The 17,295-nt window shown below is 53.2% G+C and overlaps 1 protein-coding gene across 3 annotated transcripts; it reads left to right on the top strand.

The window, feature by feature from the left end:
* Positions 1-7,092: 7,092 nt before the first annotated feature.
* LOC115348385 (guanylate-binding protein 1-like) lies at positions 7,093-13,818 on the top strand. 3 transcript variants are annotated; one of them, XM_030030991.2, is made up of 11 exons: positions 7,093-7,112; positions 8,675-8,886; positions 8,978-9,105; positions 9,549-9,658; positions 9,973-10,175; positions 10,293-10,535; positions 10,837-11,117; positions 11,684-11,896; positions 12,022-12,124; positions 12,255-12,448; positions 12,594-13,818. In XM_030030991.2, exons 2-11 carry the CDS (start codon positions 8,694-8,696, stop codon positions 12,780-12,782), a joined length of 1,857 nt encoding a protein of 618 aa, XP_029886851.1. In that variant the 5' UTR covers positions 7,093-7,112; positions 8,675-8,693; the 3' UTR covers positions 12,783-13,818. The 3 variants fall into 3 exon arrangements, with proteins under 3 accessions (XP_029886851.1, XP_029886852.1, XP_029886850.1); XM_030030992.2 differs by lacking the exon at positions 7,093-7,112 and adding an exon at positions 7,288-7,410 and having other exon boundaries at positions 12,597-13,817; XM_030030990.2 differs by lacking the exon at positions 7,093-7,112 and adding an exon at positions 7,288-7,410 and having other exon boundaries at positions 12,594-13,817.
* Positions 13,819-17,295: the final 3,477 nt, after the last annotated feature.

Below are 17,295 nucleotides of genomic sequence, written 5' to 3'. Positions count from 1 at the left end.
GCTGCTCATCTCTCCTCAGAGGTTAGTCCTAGTTTTTCCCAGGGCAGACTTGTGTTTTCTCTGCTTTTGCATTTTTGATGTTCACATTCATGTACAGATGTTTGAATTCATGCCTGTTGTGGGTTGACACTGGCTGGATGCCAGGTGCCCACCAAAGCCGCTCTATCACTGCCCTCCTCAACTGGGCAGGGGAGGGAAATATAACAAAAGGCTCGTGGGTCCAGGTAAGGACAGGGAGATCACTCACCAGTTACTGTCATGGGCAAAACAGACTTGACTTGGGGAAAATTAACTTAATTTATTGCCAACCAAACCAGAGTAGGGTAATGAGAAATAAAACCAAATCTTAAAAACACCTTCCCCCCACTCCTCCCTTCTTCCCAGCCTCAACTCTACTTCCGAATTCTCTGTCTCCTCCCCACAAGCAGCGCAGGGGAATGGGGAATGGGGGTTACGATCAGTTCATCACATGTTGTTTCTGCCGCTCCTTCCTCCTCAGGGGGAGGACTCCTCACACTCTTCCCCTGCTCCGGCGTGGGGTCCCTCCCACAGGAGACAGTCCTCCATGGACTTCTCCAATGTGGGTCCTTCCCATGGGCTGCAGTTCTTCACAAACTGCTCCAGCGTGGGTCCCTTCCATGGGCTGCAGTCCTCCAGGCACAGACTGCTCCAGCGTGGGTCCCTCGTGGGGTCACAAGTCCTGCCAGCAAACCTGCTCCAGTGCGGGCTTCCCACAGGGTCCCAGCCTCCTTCGGGCATCCCCCTGCTCCGGCATGGGGTCCTCCCCGGGCTGCAGGTGGAGATCTGCTCCCCCGTGGACCTCCCTGGGCTGTAGGGGGACAGCCTGCCTCACCATGGTCTTCCCCACGGGCTGCAGGGGAATCTCTGCTCCAGCGCCTGGAGCATCTCCTCCCCTCCTTCTGCACTGACCTGGGGGTCTGCAGGGCTGTTCCTCTCACATGTTCTCTCTCCGGCTGCAGTTTCTGTTCTGCAGCAACTTTTTTTCCCTTCCTAAATCTGTTCTCCCAGAGGCACTACCACCGTCGCTGATGGGCTCGGTCTTGGCCAGCGGCGGGTCCGGCTTGGAGCCGGCTGGCATTGGCTCTGTTGGACATGGGGGAAACTTCTAGCAGCTTCTCACAGGAGCCACCCCTGTAGCCCCCCTGCTACCAAAACCTTGCCACACAAATCCAATACAACATGTTGGTTGTTTTGGGGATTTGGGGAGCTTTTTTTTAGGGAAAAAACCCAGCTTTCTGTTCATTTCTGCCTGCAGAGCAATCCCCAGCAAGGCACAGGCTGGTCACTCCAGCTCTGTACAGGCACCAACTGTCTTTATTTTTTCATTTTAAGTGGATTTTAGGACCACAAACCTCCTCCCTTCCTAACGCGTGCATCACTGCGGGGGGGGGGGGGGGGACTGAGAGCAATGGTGGGCATTGCTGATGGCGATGGACACGCATCCCCTCTGCCCTTGGGAAGGCCATCGGAGAGAGAGCTGGCCTGGGAGCAGAGACCGAGATGCAGTCCCTGTCTCCAGAGATGTCCTTTCCTTGAAACACCAAAGCTCACACGCACCTAATGACCGGTGCACCCCCTCAAGGCAAATCTCATCCTAACTTTGAGATTTGGTTTACTTGCTTTGGGGGGTGTGTGCGTGCTGAGGAGCACGTCCGTGTGTCAGTGGTGCGTGTCCTCGTGAGAGGGCGGCGCAAGGGACATGAGTGCGAGGGGACCACGGTGCGTGTCTGAAAGAGGGGAACGCAGGAGGAGGTCGTGTGTGTGTTGGGGCTGTCATGGTTTAACTCCAGCCAGCAACTAAGCCCCACGCAGCCACTCACCCGCTCCTCCCTGGTGGCATGGGGGGCGAGAATCAGAAGGGTGAAAGTGAGAGAACTTGTGGGCTGAGATAAAGACAGTTTAGTAGGCAAAGCAAAATCCACACACACAAGCAAAGCAATACAAGGAATTAATTCACCGCTTCCCATGGGCAGGCAGGTGTTCAGCCATCTCCAGGAAAGCAGGGCTCCATCACTCGTAATGGTGACTTGGGAAGACAAACGCCATCACTCCGAATGTGTCCCCCCCTTCCTTCTGCTTCCCCCGGCTTTATATGCTGCGCATGACATCGTTTGGTATGGAACATCCCTTGGGTCAGTTGGGATCAGCTGTCCCAGCTCTGTCCCCTCTCAACTTCTTGTGCCCCCCCAGCCTCCTCACTGGTGGGGTGGTGTGAGAAGCAGAAAAGGCCTTGGCTGTGTAAGCACTGCTCAGCAATAACAAAAACATCCCTGTGTTATCAGCACTGTTTCCAGCACAAATCCAAAACACAGCCCCATACTAGCTCCTATGAAGAACATTAACTCTCCCCCAGCCCAAACCGGCACATTCTCCACCCCTTATTCCACACCATTTACGTCATGCTCAGGTCTCACACTATCCAATACATTCTCATTGCCCACCATCGCCCTTCCCATCCTTTGATACAACACACTGTCCTAGTTTCAGCTGGGATAGAGTTAACTGTCTTCCTAGTAGCTGGTACGGTGCTGTGTTTTGAGTTCAGTATGAGAAGAATGTTGATAACACTGATGTTTTCAGTTGCTGCTAGTAGTGTTTAGACTAAAGTCAAGGATTTTTCAGCTTCTCATGCTCAGCCAGCAAGAAGGCTGGAGGGGCACAAGAAGTTGGCGCAGGACACAGCCAGGGCAGCTGACCCAAACTGGCCAACAGGGTATTCCATACCATGGGACGTCCCATCCAGTATAGGAACTGGGAAGTGGGGGCGGGGAATCGCCGCTCGGGGACTAGCTGGGTGCCGGTCGGCGGGTGGTGAGCAATTGCACTGCGCATCATTTGTACATTCCAATCCTTTCATTATTGCTGTTGTCATTTTATTAGTGTTATCATTATCATTATTCGTTTCTTCTTTTCTGTTCTATTAAACTGTTCTTATCTCAACCCGTGGGTTTTGCTTCTTTTTCCTGATTTTCTCCCCCATCCCACTGGGGGGGGGGGGGGAGTGAGTGAGCGGCTGCGTGGTGCTTAGTTGTTGGCTGGGGTTAAACCATGACACACAGAGATATCATTCCCTTGGTCTATGGACCACCCCTGTGAAATGTCTGTAAAATGTCCATAAATGTCCAGAAAGTGTTCACTGAGTTCATTTAGTCCATGACTTTGGGCTCCATCTGTCACGGTAGTCACTCAGGACAGCAGAGGTGATGTGTTGCGTGGAGTTATTGGGTGCCAAAGCCAGCTCCGGTTGGATCACAGCTGCACTTAAACTGCTTCTTGTAAGGCTTGGCCTCCATTGGTTCAGGTGGTTCCTGCTATATTAGTTCCTATAACATGCAACTCAAATCCTGGGTTACAACAATTTAAAGGTGTTTCCATTTGTCGTGGTTTAACCCCAGCCAGCAACTAAGCACCACGCGGCCGCTCACTCACTTCCCTCCCACCCAGTGGGATGGGGGAGGGAGTCGGAAAAAAAGTAAAACTCGTGGGTTGAGATAAGAACAGTTTAATAAAACAGAAAAGAAGAAACTAATAATGATAATGGTAACACTAATAAAATGACAAGAGTAATAATAAAAGGATTGGAATATACAGGTGATGCACAATGCAATTGCTCACCACCCACCAACTGATGCCCAGTTAGTCCCCGAGCAGCGATCCCCCCCCCCCCACCCACCCCAGTTTATATACTGGGCATGACGTCCCATGGTATGGAATACCCCTTTGGCCAGTTTGGGTCAGCTGCCCTGGCTGTGTCCCCTCCCCACTTCTTGTGCCCCTCCAGCCTTCTTGCTGGCTGGGCATGAGAAGCTGGAAAATCCTTGACCTTAGACTAAACATTACTTAGCAACAAGTGAAAACATCAGTGTTATTAACATTCTTCTCATACCTAACTCCAAATGAGCACTATACCAGCTACTAGGAAGAGAATTAACTCTATCCCAGCTGAAACCAGGATACCATTACAATCTCCACCCCTGGTCCCTCTGGACCAGACCACAGGGTTTATCATCGCAATGAACTCCTCGCCTTGCCCCCGCCCCGGCTTGGACTTACCCAGAGACTGCAGTCCCTTAGGGGTATGCCTGCTCCGAGCGGAGCCTTATCTATGAGCCACAGCCTCTCCAGAGGTATACCTGCTGCGGCAGAGACTTATCCACAGGCACAATGTGGCTTTGAGGCGCGCCTGTTCCAGCGTGGCCTTATCTATTGGCCACACCGCCTTCGGAGATATACCGGCTCCAGCTTGGCCTTACCCATGGCTGCAGTCCCTCCGGGGATGTACCTGCTCCGTCGTGGGCTTATCCGTGGCCACGCGCTTTGAGGTGCTCCAGCATGATCTCATGAAGAGTCATGGATGCTTCAAGGTGAACCTGCTGCAGTGTGGACTTATCCACAGCCACAAATGCTTTGAGGTGTGTCTTCTCTTGCCTGGACTTAGCGTTGGGCCACAATCCCTTCGGAGGTAGACCTGCTGCAGCACAGAAAACCACGGCTGCAGATGCTTCGAGGTTCACGTGCTCTGGCATGGACTTACCTATGGCCACAGACACTTCGAGATGTACCTGCTCTGGCATGGACTTATCCACGACCGCAGATGCTTCGGGGTGTCCTGCTCTCGTGTGGACTCATCCACAGGTCACAGACCCTTCGACTCGAGTTCACACTGGAGTTCCAGCCTGGCCATTACAGCAGCACAGAAACAGCAGCGATGCCCTGGCCATTTGCCAGCTGAGGTGGCTGGCTGGCCATTGCTGTTATCAAAACTCTCCCAGGCACAGCAGAGTAAGATGATAGGGAGTAAAGCAAACAGCAAAACCAGCCACTAACAAGCACTGAACTCTAATAGACTTTGAGGCAAGCAAGCCCCGTGGCAAGTACAGAAGCCTACCAATTAATGGCTAAACAGCAATAATAGCTATAAATTCCATCTAGCACATTCCAACCAAATCTGTCATTATCTCAAACCCTTCGAGCCCTACGCTGGGTGCCAAAAATGACTGTCGTGGTTTAACCAGCCGGCAACTAAGCACCACACAGCCGCTCGCTCACTCCCTCCCAGTGGGATGGGGGAAAGAACTGGAAAAGTGAAAGTGAGAAAACTCATGGGCTGAGATGAAGACAGTTTAATAGGTAAAGCAGAAGTTGTGCACACAAGCAAAGCAAGACAAGGAATTCATTCACCACTTCCCATGGGCAGGCAGGTGTTCAGCCATCTCCAGGAAAGCAGGGCTCCATCACATGTAAGGGTGACTTGGGAAGACAAACGCCATCACTCCAAACATCTCCTTGTCATTCTTCCCCCCGCCCCAGCTTTATATGCTGAACATGACACCATATGGTCTGGAATATCCCTTTGGTCAGTTGGGGTCAGCTGTCCCAGCTGTGTCTTATCCCAACTTCTCGTGCCCCCCCCCCAGCCTACTCGCTGGTGGGGTGGTGTGAGAAGCAGAAAAGGCCTTGACTTTGTGTAAGCACTGCTCAGCAGTAACGAAAACATTGCCGCATTAACAATGCTGTTTCCAGCCCAAATCCAAAACATAGCCTCATACCAACTACTGTGAGGAAGATTAACTCTCCCCAAGCCAAAACCAGCACCGGGGCACAGGGGTTTAGGGGCTGACCGGGGTGTTTCTTGGCAGGCCTTCAGATGAGAGGCTCATGGGGGTGGTGGCACGTCCACGAGAGACATGGGGAGAAGTATTTGGGGGGGACGCCCATGTGGGAGAGCAGCAGGGGCCATGGCCGGACTGTCGGGGCGCGTGTGAGAGAGCTGCTGTAGGGGACACGTCTGTGGGTGGAGGAGAAGAGGAAGCACGTGAGTTGGTGCTCCAGTGGGGGACGGGGGAATGTGGGGGTCATGTTGGGGCGGTAGGGATGGGTGAGGGACCCACTGATTCAAAGAAACTAACACAATAGTTTGATTAACTATTAAGTAGGTATTCTTTATTGGCAGCGCTGGATGCATGGGGGATCGCTCCACCTATCGTGTACACCGTCGGGTCTAATTGTGCAGGTTAAGTACAGATTCTACATACAGATTCACTAGATTTCCGAGAAATGTTATACATATTCATTAGTTTTCCAGGAAACTATTAGCATATGCAAATGTCCTTTACGCAGGCGCATTGGAGGTCTCTGGTGGTCTTCAGGAGTCCTCTGGTGGTCTTCCATAGTCTTCCTCACTATTCCGCTATTTGACCCTCCTCAGGTGATTCTGCGCAGTGTGGTCCTTTACATGTTTTGATACATTCGTGCTTGTTAGTGTTCTTATTATCTAAGTTTTCATTAGTGGTGTAAAACCATATGGCTAGTTTAAGCTAAATGATCTACAAGGACGAGAACGAAGGCAGGAGTTCTTATCTTTTCCGGCCTTATCTATTCAAGCAAGGCCTCTACTTGTGCCTTCTCAACAAGATCGTAAATTCATCAAACATTTAATTAAGTTTTGTGATCGCTCATGGTTCCTTCTTGCTCATCATTCCCAAGTACCAGTCTCTGACAGGCTTAATCCTTGACAAACACCAGTCCTTGGTATGTAAAGTTACAGAGAGACAATCATTAAGCGATAAGCAGTTTGTTCTCTATATCACACTTGGTGGATGCAAGAGGGAAGGGGGAACCACAGCACCGCACATGTGGCTGGGACAGAGTTAACTTTCTTCATCGCAAGCCCGTGTTGATAATACACATATGTTTTGGCTGCTGCAACATCAAGGCCTCCTCTTCTTTCCCACTCTGCCCCCCCGGCAGTGAGCAAGCTGGGGGTGGGCAAGAGGCCGGGAGGGTTCACAGCCAGGACCTTCAAAGATCAGCTAGTCCAACCTCCCTGCCGTGAGCAGGGACATCTTGCATTAGATCAGGTTGCTCAAAGCCTCATCTAACCTGGCATTGAACACTTCCAACGATGGGCCATCCACAGCTTCTGTGGGGCATCCACAACTCCTCTGGGCAACTTGTTGCAGTATCTCACCACCCTTCCACACTAGATAACATCATGCTTAGCAATAAAAAACGGGATCAGAGAAGAAGGGGTGAGAAGATATCTCCCAGGATGGGTGTAACTCTGAAACTGGCTGGGCAGCTGGGCAGTGGTGAGTGTTTGCTTTTGCAGCGCTTGTTTTTCGTTCTTGTTCCTTCACTTATTAAACCATCTTTATCTCACCTCCTCCAAGTTTCCTGCTTAGCTGCTGGCCAGGGTCAACTCACAGGCCATCTCTATGGCTGGGGTTTTCCTCCTCCCTCCCAGTACCTGACTTTCGCTTTCGGTCTGACTCAACCCATTTCCCAGAATAGGAGGAGAGGGCTGGTCAAATGCACAGGGGAAAAGGCAGGGCAGGACCCAGACTGCAGCAAAGCTGTTGCAGCCGAAGGCAGGAGAAGAAGACAACGGTGAGTCCCTTCCCCTAATCCCTCCTCCCCACCCCATGCAAGCAGCCCTGGACACTGGGGCTGCGGAATGACTCCTTCCGTCTGACCCCAGCAAACAATGGGGAGCCCAGTAAGTGGCAGGGATCCCACCAGGTTGGAGGAGGAAGAGGTCCAAAGGTCTGCTCAGGCTCTGGGATGGAGCAAGGGGAATGGGTGGCTGGGAGCCTGTGTTCAACCCCCCCAGGCTTTGCATGCAAGTTAAGACTCGCCGAAGCTTGGACCCCGTGCACCGAGCTTTCCTCTCCTCTCTGCTGTGCTGGGGGTACCTGTGACATGAGGGGCAGCCTCTTGTCCCCCAGTGGCAATCCCCTTGATGTTCCTGGAAGAGGTCGGGGCTTGCGAGGTCCTCAGAGAGGGTTCAAAGCCCAGAAGTGGGCAGTGTCCGTGGAGCTCGCCGTTGCCGGAGCAAGTCCCGGGTTGTCCGGGAGGTTGCAGTGGGGCAGCTTCTGGGTCTGGGCATGGGATGAACCATTGCGCTGCCTCCACGTCCGTGGCTTTTACTGGTACCTGGCAGGGGCTGGGTGATGGCTGGGGCTGCGCAGGGGAAAGGTCTGGGTGAAAGCCCCCCCGCCACTGGCACTCTCACCATCCAGGCGAATGGCAGGGGCTGAGCACTGGAGCGTGTGGAGGGGGTCACCCACCAACGCACGGAGGAGGAAAAGCGAGATGGGAGCCTCGCAAGGGCAAGCACCAAGCATGTCCCTGTGAGAGGCACAGAGGGGGGGTGAGAGGGGGTTTGATGAGGTCAGGCATCAGAAATTAATGAAGGAATTCATAAGCAGCTCCCCTAAGCTTCAATTTCCCCCCCTAACCTATCCTTCCCTTAGTGCCGGTGTCACTCGTCAGTCATCCCTCCTGCCCTAGAGCCCCGCCTGAGGCCATTGCTATGTCCCGCACCCATTTTTGCACAATTAAGCATTCAGCAAACTTTAAATTGGTGTTCAGGACACAATGCAGAGTACTCCCACTATCCCACCGGGCTTTCAGAAATTGAGCTGTTTCTGTTGTGGGGCAAATGGGGAGGGGTTGTGCACCTCTTCCAAGTGTCATTGTTGTCTTCACAGCATCACTTGGGAGGGGCAAAAAGAGGAAGCGTGGTGGAAGGAATTGGGTGCAAGGCATGATTTGCTTGGAAAAATGAAGTCGAATGATAATGACTGTCCCTGTTTGGACTGTGGGGTGCCCCCACCTTGTTAACCAGCCCGTCTCGCCTTCTCCTTTGCAGGCTGCGTTTGCTGTCGGCAATGGCATCTGAAACCCACACGTCGGTGCCCGTCTGCCTCATTGAGAACACCCCGGCGAGGGGGCTGGTGGTCCGGCCAGAGGCTCTGCAGGTGCTGTCAAAGATCACCCAGCCTGTGGTGGTGGTGGCCATCACCGGGCTGTACCGCACCGGCAAGTCCTACCTCATGAACAGGCTGGCTGGTCAGAGGAGAGGTGAGGGAGGTCCCAGCCCTGGGTGGCCAAGGTACCTGGGTTTTCCTACTCTGTATTTAACATCGTTGAGACCCTTGTGTCCTCCCCACAGGTTTCTCCCTGGGCTCCACCGTGCAGTCCCACACCAAAGGTATCTGGATGTGGTGTGTACCTCACCCCTGCCGGCCTGGACACACTCTGGTGCTGCTGGACACTGAAGGGCTGGGCGACGTGAAGAAGGTGTGGAAGAAATGGGAGCTCCCTTTGTGCATTTCCAGCACTTTGTGGAAGCTCTTGAGGGCCCAGCCGTGGTGACCAGAGTCAAGGTGTCCCCACCACCTACGGTGGCCTTCAGCCTGTGTGCTGGGAAGAGCCAGAGGCCATGGGGAAGGAGGTCGGGGTAGACAATTTGCCAAATTCCTCTGCTTCTCTGGAAAAGAGCAGCAAACGGGAAGGAGGACCTCAGGGAGCACTTTGATAGAGGTCTGTGGGCCCCTGAGAGTAAAGAGCTGAGGATAAGGCCAACTACAGAAAGACATGGTGATGGCATGGGGGGGGGGGGGTCTCTCCAAAAACTGGTCTTGCCATGGCCGGTTGGTTAGGGGCATTCGGCATCTGGGGATCTGGGGCTTTGCTCATACTTAGGGGGTCTCGTTGATAAAAGCCAAGGTTTGTTGTTCCAGGGCGACACCAGGAACGACACATGGATCTTTGTGCTAACCATACTGCTCTCCGGCACCCTGATCTACAACAGCAGAGGCACCATCGACCAGCTGGCCATGGACCAGCTGCAGTATCCTTGGTGGGACAGCAGCACCAGGGATGCCCTCCTCTCCCTGTGTGGTGGGTTAGGGGTTGACAAATCCCAGTTCCTCAGACAGCTGCAGAACCTTCTGGTGGTGCCCAGCGATGTGCTTTGAGTCCTTGGGAGTCCCATGTTGTGGACCTCAGGGCTGAGGGTTTTTCTCCCTCCTCCTTCTGGCGGTTCCCGGCTGTTCTCTGTCCCGCAGAGTCTCCTCTCTTCCCCATGAAGTGCTGAGGGGTTGCAGGATGGCGATGCCCCTGCGTTCAGAGCTGAGGTCCCTGTTTCCTTAGCCAGCTCCCTAGCTATGTGGTGAAGCTGACTGACCATGTCAAGTTGAAAGCAGCACCCAAGGAGAGTGAAGATGAACTGGATGATTCAGAAAAATTTGTCCTCTTCTTCCCGACTTTCATCTGGGCTGTCCGGGATTTCACACTGCAGCTGGAGGTGGATGGGAAGGAAATCTCTGAGGACGAATACTTGGAGGAGGCACTGAAGTTAAAGGCTGGTAAGGGAATGGTGCTGTGCTGCTGGAGATGTCCAGCCCCAGACACAGCAGCATTTCAGTGTAAGTCAACAACAGCCCAAGCCTGGTGAACTTGCTCCGTGTCCTCTTACCCCACAGGTAGCAGCCGGGAGACCCAATGCTACAACCAGCCCCGGGAATGCATCCGCCAGTTCTTTCCAGATCGCAAGTGCTTTGTTTTTGACCAGCCGGCCAGCAAGAGGGACCTGGTCCGCTTGGAGGATCTTCAGGATGATGAGATCAATCCTGAATTCCAGCAGCAGGTGGAGAAATTCTGCAGCCACATCTGGGAAAAGTGTCCACCTAAGACCGTCCCCGGTGGCCACATCATAACAGGAAACCGTGAGTCCTGCTGTCCAGAGGGTTGGATGGCCAGCAGCTCTTGGGACTGTGTCTGGGGAAGGAGCAAATGCACAGTCAAATGATGCAGGTGGGGAAAGGGAGAGATTTTTCTGCTGGCTGCTGTCCCTGCCTCTGGATTTGAAGCTTCTGGATGCTGCAGGTGGGGTGGGAAACAATTAGGAAAAGATGTTCAGGAAGACTCTGGCAGGGAGGCAGCAGGGATATGGCAGGACCCAGGGCCGAATGGGAGCCTGCGTTTTGTTCAGGCTGCAGATCTCTCATCCTTGGTCCTCCTTGGCAGTGCTGGGGAAACTGGCAACGACCTACGTGGAGACCATCCAGAGCGGGGCAGTGCCGTGCCTGGAGAGTGCGGTGCTCGCCCTGGCAGAGATTGAGAATGCAGCAGCGGTGAAAGAGGCTGTGACGTTGTACCAGGATCTGATGGCGCAGCGGGCAAAGCTGCCGACAGAGAACGTTCAGGAGCTGCTGGAGCTGCACAGCCAGTGCGAGCAGGAGGCGCTGGAGCTGTTCATGGCACGGGCGTTCAAGGACGGCATCTGCCATTTCCAAGCAGATCTCATAGTAGGTGGTCCCCAGCCCAGCCAGGATTCCCCCAGGGACACCATCAGCCCCTTAGCTTTTGGTCCTGGGGTACAGGGGTCTCCTTGCCTCCTGCCAGAGGACAGTGCTGTGCCTTCTCCAGAGCTGACTCAGTCCCAGCGCCTGCTCTCACACTCTGCAGACTGGCAGTTGTCCCTGCTGCGCTACCCCTTCTCCCTAGGTTCAGAAGCTGTGCTGCAGTGGGGACGAAGCTCAGCCCTGCCCCTCTCTCGCTGCAGCCCAGAGGTGTCTCTGCCCTGGCTGGAAGCCTGTAGCCTTCCACACTTCCCCTGCCTTGCTGACCAATTCTTGTCCCTGTGTTTTGTGGAGCCTGTGGTCCCTGGCATGCTCTCTGGTCCTGTGCACCTTGGCCCAGAGATGTCCGTGGGCATGGACTGCCCTCCCCACCCGTCACCTCCCAGCTGATTACCCCACAGACTGGAGATCCCAATTCCCATGCAGACCTGGCTTGATTTTTTGCCTAGCATGAGAAAGGTGGGTGCAGCTCAGCCTGGGCTGATGCCTTCCCTCTGCATCTTTCCGGACAGAGCCAGGTAGAGGCAGTCAAGGCAAAGTTCTGCAAGGACAACGAGCAAGCGTCCCATGACAAGTGCAAGGCTGCTCTCAGGGACCTCTCCCAAGACATGGAGAAACGAATCAGTGATGGTGTCTACAATGTGTCAGGGGGCTACCAGCTGTTCAAAGGAGACCAGCAGGCACTGGTGGAGAAATATTGGGAAGTGCCTGGCAAGGGGGTGAAGGTAGGAACGAGAGCAGCTCTTCTTCAAGGGGAGAGGCTCCATGTCCCATCCTCTTCCCCCAAGAAACCATTTCCCCCCAGATGCTGTGTCTCCCCTTGACTCCTCTTCTACCTGTGGTCCTACAGGCTGATGCTGTCCTGCAGGAGTTCCTCCAGAGCAGAAAGACTCTGGCCGAAAGCATCCTCAACACAGACCGCTCCCTGACGGAGAAGGACAGGGAGCTAAAAAGTACCTTCTGGGCTGGAGAAATGCCACTGCCTGTGGAGGGCCAAGCTTGATGGAGGGGGACAACAGGACTCCTTGGGGTCTTGTGGGCTCAGCTCCTGCCCTTGCAACATCTCTCTTTCTCTGTCACCAGGTGAGCAAGAGCAGCATGAGAGAGCTGAGCAGGAGAGGGCGGTCCAGAGGCAGAAGGAGGCTGGAGAGAGACAGAAGTTGCAGGACCAGTTACGCAGCTGGGAAGAGCACGCGCTTCAGCTGAGAAAGAAGCTGGAGAATTGCTGTGAGAAGCAGCTGGAGGAGCACCAGGAGATGATCAGACATAAATCAAAGGTACCAAGTGGGAGAGTGCAGGTGCCGAGGTGTGGCTAGCAGGCAGGAATGGCAAAGGGGTCCCAGCTGGATCCCTCCCATTGCTTCTGGGTTCTGTGGCCCTCTCACTGCACACACCTTGCCGACAACCTGACTGTCTTCACAGGAGGAGGCTGTGTTGCTCAAAGATGGCTTCTGTGATAAAGCCATCCACCTGCGCATGGTGACCTCTAGACTGGAGCAGGAATATGGCAGCACCAGGAGCAGGTTGACAACCTGGATCAACATAATGGTCTCGATACTGTTAGGCTTGGTATTTGTCGTATTTCGCTTTAGAACACCAAGATTTTTTTAATAACCCCTGTAGTAACAAAGTAAGAGAGGTATGCAGTGCCCCCACATACAGTTCTGTGAAATTTTGAAAGCCCTTCCTGGATGCTTGCCATAGAGTATGAAAGTGGCCTCCACGTTCACTTGTCCTGCACCACCTAGTGCTTTCATGTGTGTCTCCTCCAGGAGAAATCCTCCTCTTCCCTCCCAGAGCACCTGGTCTCTCACTTCATCTGAAGGCACGGGAAACATCTAAAGCCAGGGTGGCTTGGGGAGCAGAAAGGCCATAATGCCAGCAGGGGGGTCTGGGAGCATTTTGCCATGCTCAGAACACGCCATTGGGAGATCTAACCCACCTCTTCTAGAGACCTCCTCACCAGGGCTATGGGAAACATGCCCGAGAGAGCTTTAAGATCATGTCCTAGGGTCACACTTACTGCAGCAGCATGAAGTAGCATGGAAGTTGTGAGTAAACCAGGAATCCACCTGGCGAGCGCTGCCTGGTTTGCTTGGCATCAGTCCTGGGCAGAGTCACCCAGAAGGAGTGAGCCCATGTCCCAGGGAGCAGTGGATGAACGTCATCCTCTGCTATGTAGCTACTCCCACCCTGGTCCTTAGCAAGGCTCTTCTCACTTGGAAGCTGTGAGGAAGTTGTCCCCACAGGGCTGTTCTGCTCTCTGCTCACTCACCCCATCTCCATGTTGCTCCCCCTTTCCTTCCTTCAGACCAAGAGATCCCCAAGTGCCCCTGGGGTGATAGAGCAGGAGATGGCTGTAGAAGGTTCATGGGAGGTGTGTGTCCCATTGCACTGGTTTTGGCTGGGATAGAGTTAATTGTCTTCAGAGCACCTGGTGTGGTTCTGTGTTTCGGATTTGTGACCAAAACAGTGTTGATAACACCCCCCTTGTTTTAGCTGCTGCTGAACAGTGCCTGCCCAGCGTCAAGAGCTTTTTTGTTTCTCACCCACCGGCAAGTAGGCTGGGGGGTGGGCAAGAAGTTGGGAAGGGACACAGCTGACCCCAACTGACCAAAGCAATATCCCAGACCATATGACACTGTGGTCAAGCAATAAAAGCTGGGGGAAGAAGGAGGAAGGGGGGGACACTTTTGGAGTGATGGCATTTGTCTTGGCAAGTAACTGTTACGCATGATGGAGCCCTGCTTTCCTGGAGATGGCTGAACACCACCTGCCTGCCCATGGGAAGCAGTGACTGAATTCCTTGTTTTGCTTTGTTTGTGCACGCGGCTTTTGTTTTACCTATTAAACTGTCTTTATCTCAACCTATGAGTTGTCTCACTTGTAGCCTTCTCATTCTCTCCTCCATCCCCCAAGATGTGCGGGGCTTAGCTGTCTAACAGGATTAACCCATGACACTCGTGGACAAAGGGGTTTCCCTCTACCCTACATGGAATTAAATCTTCAGCGCCACCATGAGAAGAAGCAGAAATACCAACCGTTCCAGTAGTGTGAAGGTGTGGAGGTTTTTGAGTTCTTTATGGACAGAGGGGCTGGTCCAAAGGCAGTCACTCCAGTGGCACTAGCTCCTGAAATGACTTTCTTGACGTGTGGGCACTCCACCCCTACAGGGGACGTCTGCAGAGCACAGCGCCTGCTCACCCGGCAAGGTGCTGGGGCACCTCCTGAGGATAAAGCCCAAGCTCTGTTCCTCCACGCACCATTGTGCTGGCGCTGCTTTCCCTCCTGAGCCCCCACGCCATAAGAGCCTGTGTCCCTCCATCGCAAGACTCCAGACCTGGGAGCCATCCCACCACGTCTCCGTGATCCCAACAAGATCGTAGCCCTGCAGCTGCACACAGAGCTCTAACTCCTCGTGTTTATTCCCCATACCACGTGCGTTAATGTACAGACACTTTAGAGAACTACCCCAGCATGTTGAGTTCCTGGAGAGGGTTTGGGGATTTTTCCATCGTGGTGCCATGTTGGCACTGCCTTGCTTTCACGCAAGTGCTGGAAGTGACCTGCTTAAGATCTGTTTTGTTGATTTTGTGATCCCTTCGCATCACATCACCCCCTGCCCTTTGCTCATTGACCCTGGCTGTCACTCCCTCACGGCACTGCTGGATACTCCCTCCCTCTCATCCTTAGTTTAAAGCCCCCCTTGCAAGGTCAGCCATTCAATCAGCAAAGATTCCTCTGCCCCTTTGGTGAGGTGGATCCTGTCTCTCCCAGGCAGACGCTGATCTGCATACAGGGTCCCATGGTCGTAGAGCCCCAAACCCCGTTGCCAACATCATTTCTTCAGCCAACTGTTGACCTGCATTAGCAGTGCTCTCCTCCACACACCCTCGCCCCTGGGGCCAGCAGGCAGGCATTCCCTCCAAACCATGGGGATCTGGTATGTGGTATGACTTGAGTTGTCTTCAGGCTCTGCCTTCCGAAATGAGAGGGCACCAAAATGCCTCCCTGAGGGAAAAAGAGGACTGTTTTGGGGGGACCTCTGGTGAGCTGATCTACTGATATGTCCTCCTGGTCAGGATTCCTTGCTCCTGCAAAGGAGATGCACAAGGTCCTGCTTCGCCCCAGCGTAGGCAAATGAACATGGTTCCTCTCAGCCTTGTTTGACTTCTTCCCGAGGATAAGCACCTCCAATATCCAGAAAGGCAGCAGAGGTGGGCCAGTGGTGCTGTGGTGGTTTGAGGCAGGTGAGATGAAGCTCACTGAGACAGCAAAGTTTGCTCCAAATCACATAGAGAAGTGTAAAGGCTCTCTGCCTCTGTCTACATCCATGCTGCTCCACGTGCTGCCTCTCTGCACCTTCCACTAAGTGAAGATGGCATTGAGGTCTGCCTTTTGCCTTCTAAGACTGAGCAAACCCACTTCACTCAGCCTCTTCTTGTGCTTTATAAGCATCAGTCCCCTGACCATCTTGGTGGCCCTGATCAGATAAGATTTAGAATCCCGACCATCACGCCAATTTGTCGTGGGTGGGCGATTTAGACCGCTTAAAGAATCACCACCAAAGGTTTCAGCAAAAGTGGGTTTTATTGAAATATGGTGTTGTAAAAGTGCAACTTCTCAAAGTTCAATGGCAAGGTTCACTCTATTACCTACTGCAAAAAGAATATAAGGATGATTCAGAACTACCAAGACAAAATCAAAGTTTCCAATATGAAACCTTAGTGCACTATAATACAAGATTATGCGCAACATTGGTCACTTACCAAAGATCTGCAGCTGGTAAGAGGTCTCTGCCTCGAGGAGCAACCTTGAGAGGCGTCCCAGCTCAAGGGGAGAGCACTGCCACGCAGCCAGCTGCTCAGCAGGGAGAGCTCAAGCGTGGCTCACTCAGGCTGTCATACCGGGTCCTGCACTTGAGTCACAAAAACCCCACGCAACGCCACAGGCTTGGGGAAGAGTGGCTGGAAAGCTGCCCAGCAGAAAAGGACCTGGGGGTGTTGGTCAACAGCTGCCTCAATATGAGCCGGCAATGTGCCCAGGTGGCCAAGAAGGCCAACAGCATCCTGGCTTGTATCAGAAATCGTGTGGCCAGCAGGACTAAGGAAGGGATTGTCCCCCTGTACTCGGCAGTGGTGAGGCCACATCTCGAATACTGTGTTCAGTTTTGGGCCCCTCACTACAGGAAAGACATTGAGGTGCTGGAGCGTGTCCAAAGAAGAGCAACGAAGCTCGTGAAGGGTCTGGAGAACAAGAGAAGGGGCTGAGGGAACTGGGGTGGTTTAGCCTGGAGAAAAGGAGACCGAGGGGAGACGTCCTCACTCTCTACAACTATCTGAAAGGAGGTTGTGGTGAGGTGGGGGTCAGGCTGTTCTCCTAGGTGACAGGACGAGAGGAAAGAGCCTCAGGTTGCACCCGGGGAGGTTTAGATGGGATATTGGGAACAGTTCCTTCACCCAAAGAGTTGTTGAGCACTGGAACAGGCTGCCCAGGGAAGGGGTGGAGTCACCATCCCCGGAGGGATTTAAAAGACGTGTAGACATGGTGCTTGGGGACACGGTTAGTGGTGGAGTTGGTAGTGTTAGGTTTACGGTTGGACTCAATGATCTTAAGGGTCTTTTCCAACCTAAATGATTCTATAATTCTATGAATAAAGTGGCTGTCTTGTAGTCAAATTACATGCGATGGAAAAAGTATGCATGAGACTCCTTGTACCCACAATTTTCTTTGTTCCTTGATAAATGAGTCTTGGCAAAGCCGCTCGCTGTTCATGTGTTACTTGCATGATCGGTGCTCCAAGCTCATATGTATCGACACTGTGTCACTATTTCTTTGGGGGTTTTCAGAGAACAGACTGGAGCTAAAAAAGTTCTTGGCCCGGTTATGGCTTAGACCTTTACCTCCTTCGGAGCCTGAACGAAACTACCACTAGTTTGGTCAAGGAGTCACAAAATCATAGAATGGTTTAAGTTGGAAGAGACCTTAAAGATCATCTCGTTCCAACCTCCCTGCCATGGGCAGGGACACCTTCCACTAGACCAGGTTGCTCAAAGCCCCATCCAGCCTGGTCCTGAACACTTCCAGGGAGGGGGCATCCACAGCCTCTCTGGGCAACCTGTTC

Source organism: Aquila chrysaetos, chromosome 11 (genome assembly GCF_900496995.4).
Source record: "Aquila chrysaetos chrysaetos chromosome 11, bAquChr1.4, whole genome shotgun sequence".
In the NCBI taxonomy this organism is placed as follows: Eukaryota; Metazoa; Chordata; class Aves; order Accipitriformes; family Accipitridae; genus Aquila; species Aquila chrysaetos.
Note: the sequence above shows the minus strand (reverse complement) of the source record. Positions and strands in the feature narration are given on the sequence as shown.

What these genes read in the sequence shown, in the direction of transcription:
- LOC115348385 (XM_030030991.2), top strand. Translation starts at nt 8,694, where the DNA reads ATGGCATCTGAAACCCACACGTCGGTGCCCGTCTGCCTCATTGAGAAC. An exon ending in GCTGGCTGGTCAGAGGAGAG is followed by an intron (nt 8,887 to 8,977) that starts GTGAGGGAGGTC and finishes TCCTCCCCACAG; the next exon opens with GTTTCTCCCTGGGCTCCACC. An exon ending in TGATCAGACATAAATCAAAG is followed by an intron (nt 12,449 to 12,593) that starts GTACCAAGTGGG and finishes CTGTCTTCACAG; the next exon opens with GAGGAGGCTGTGTTGCTCAA.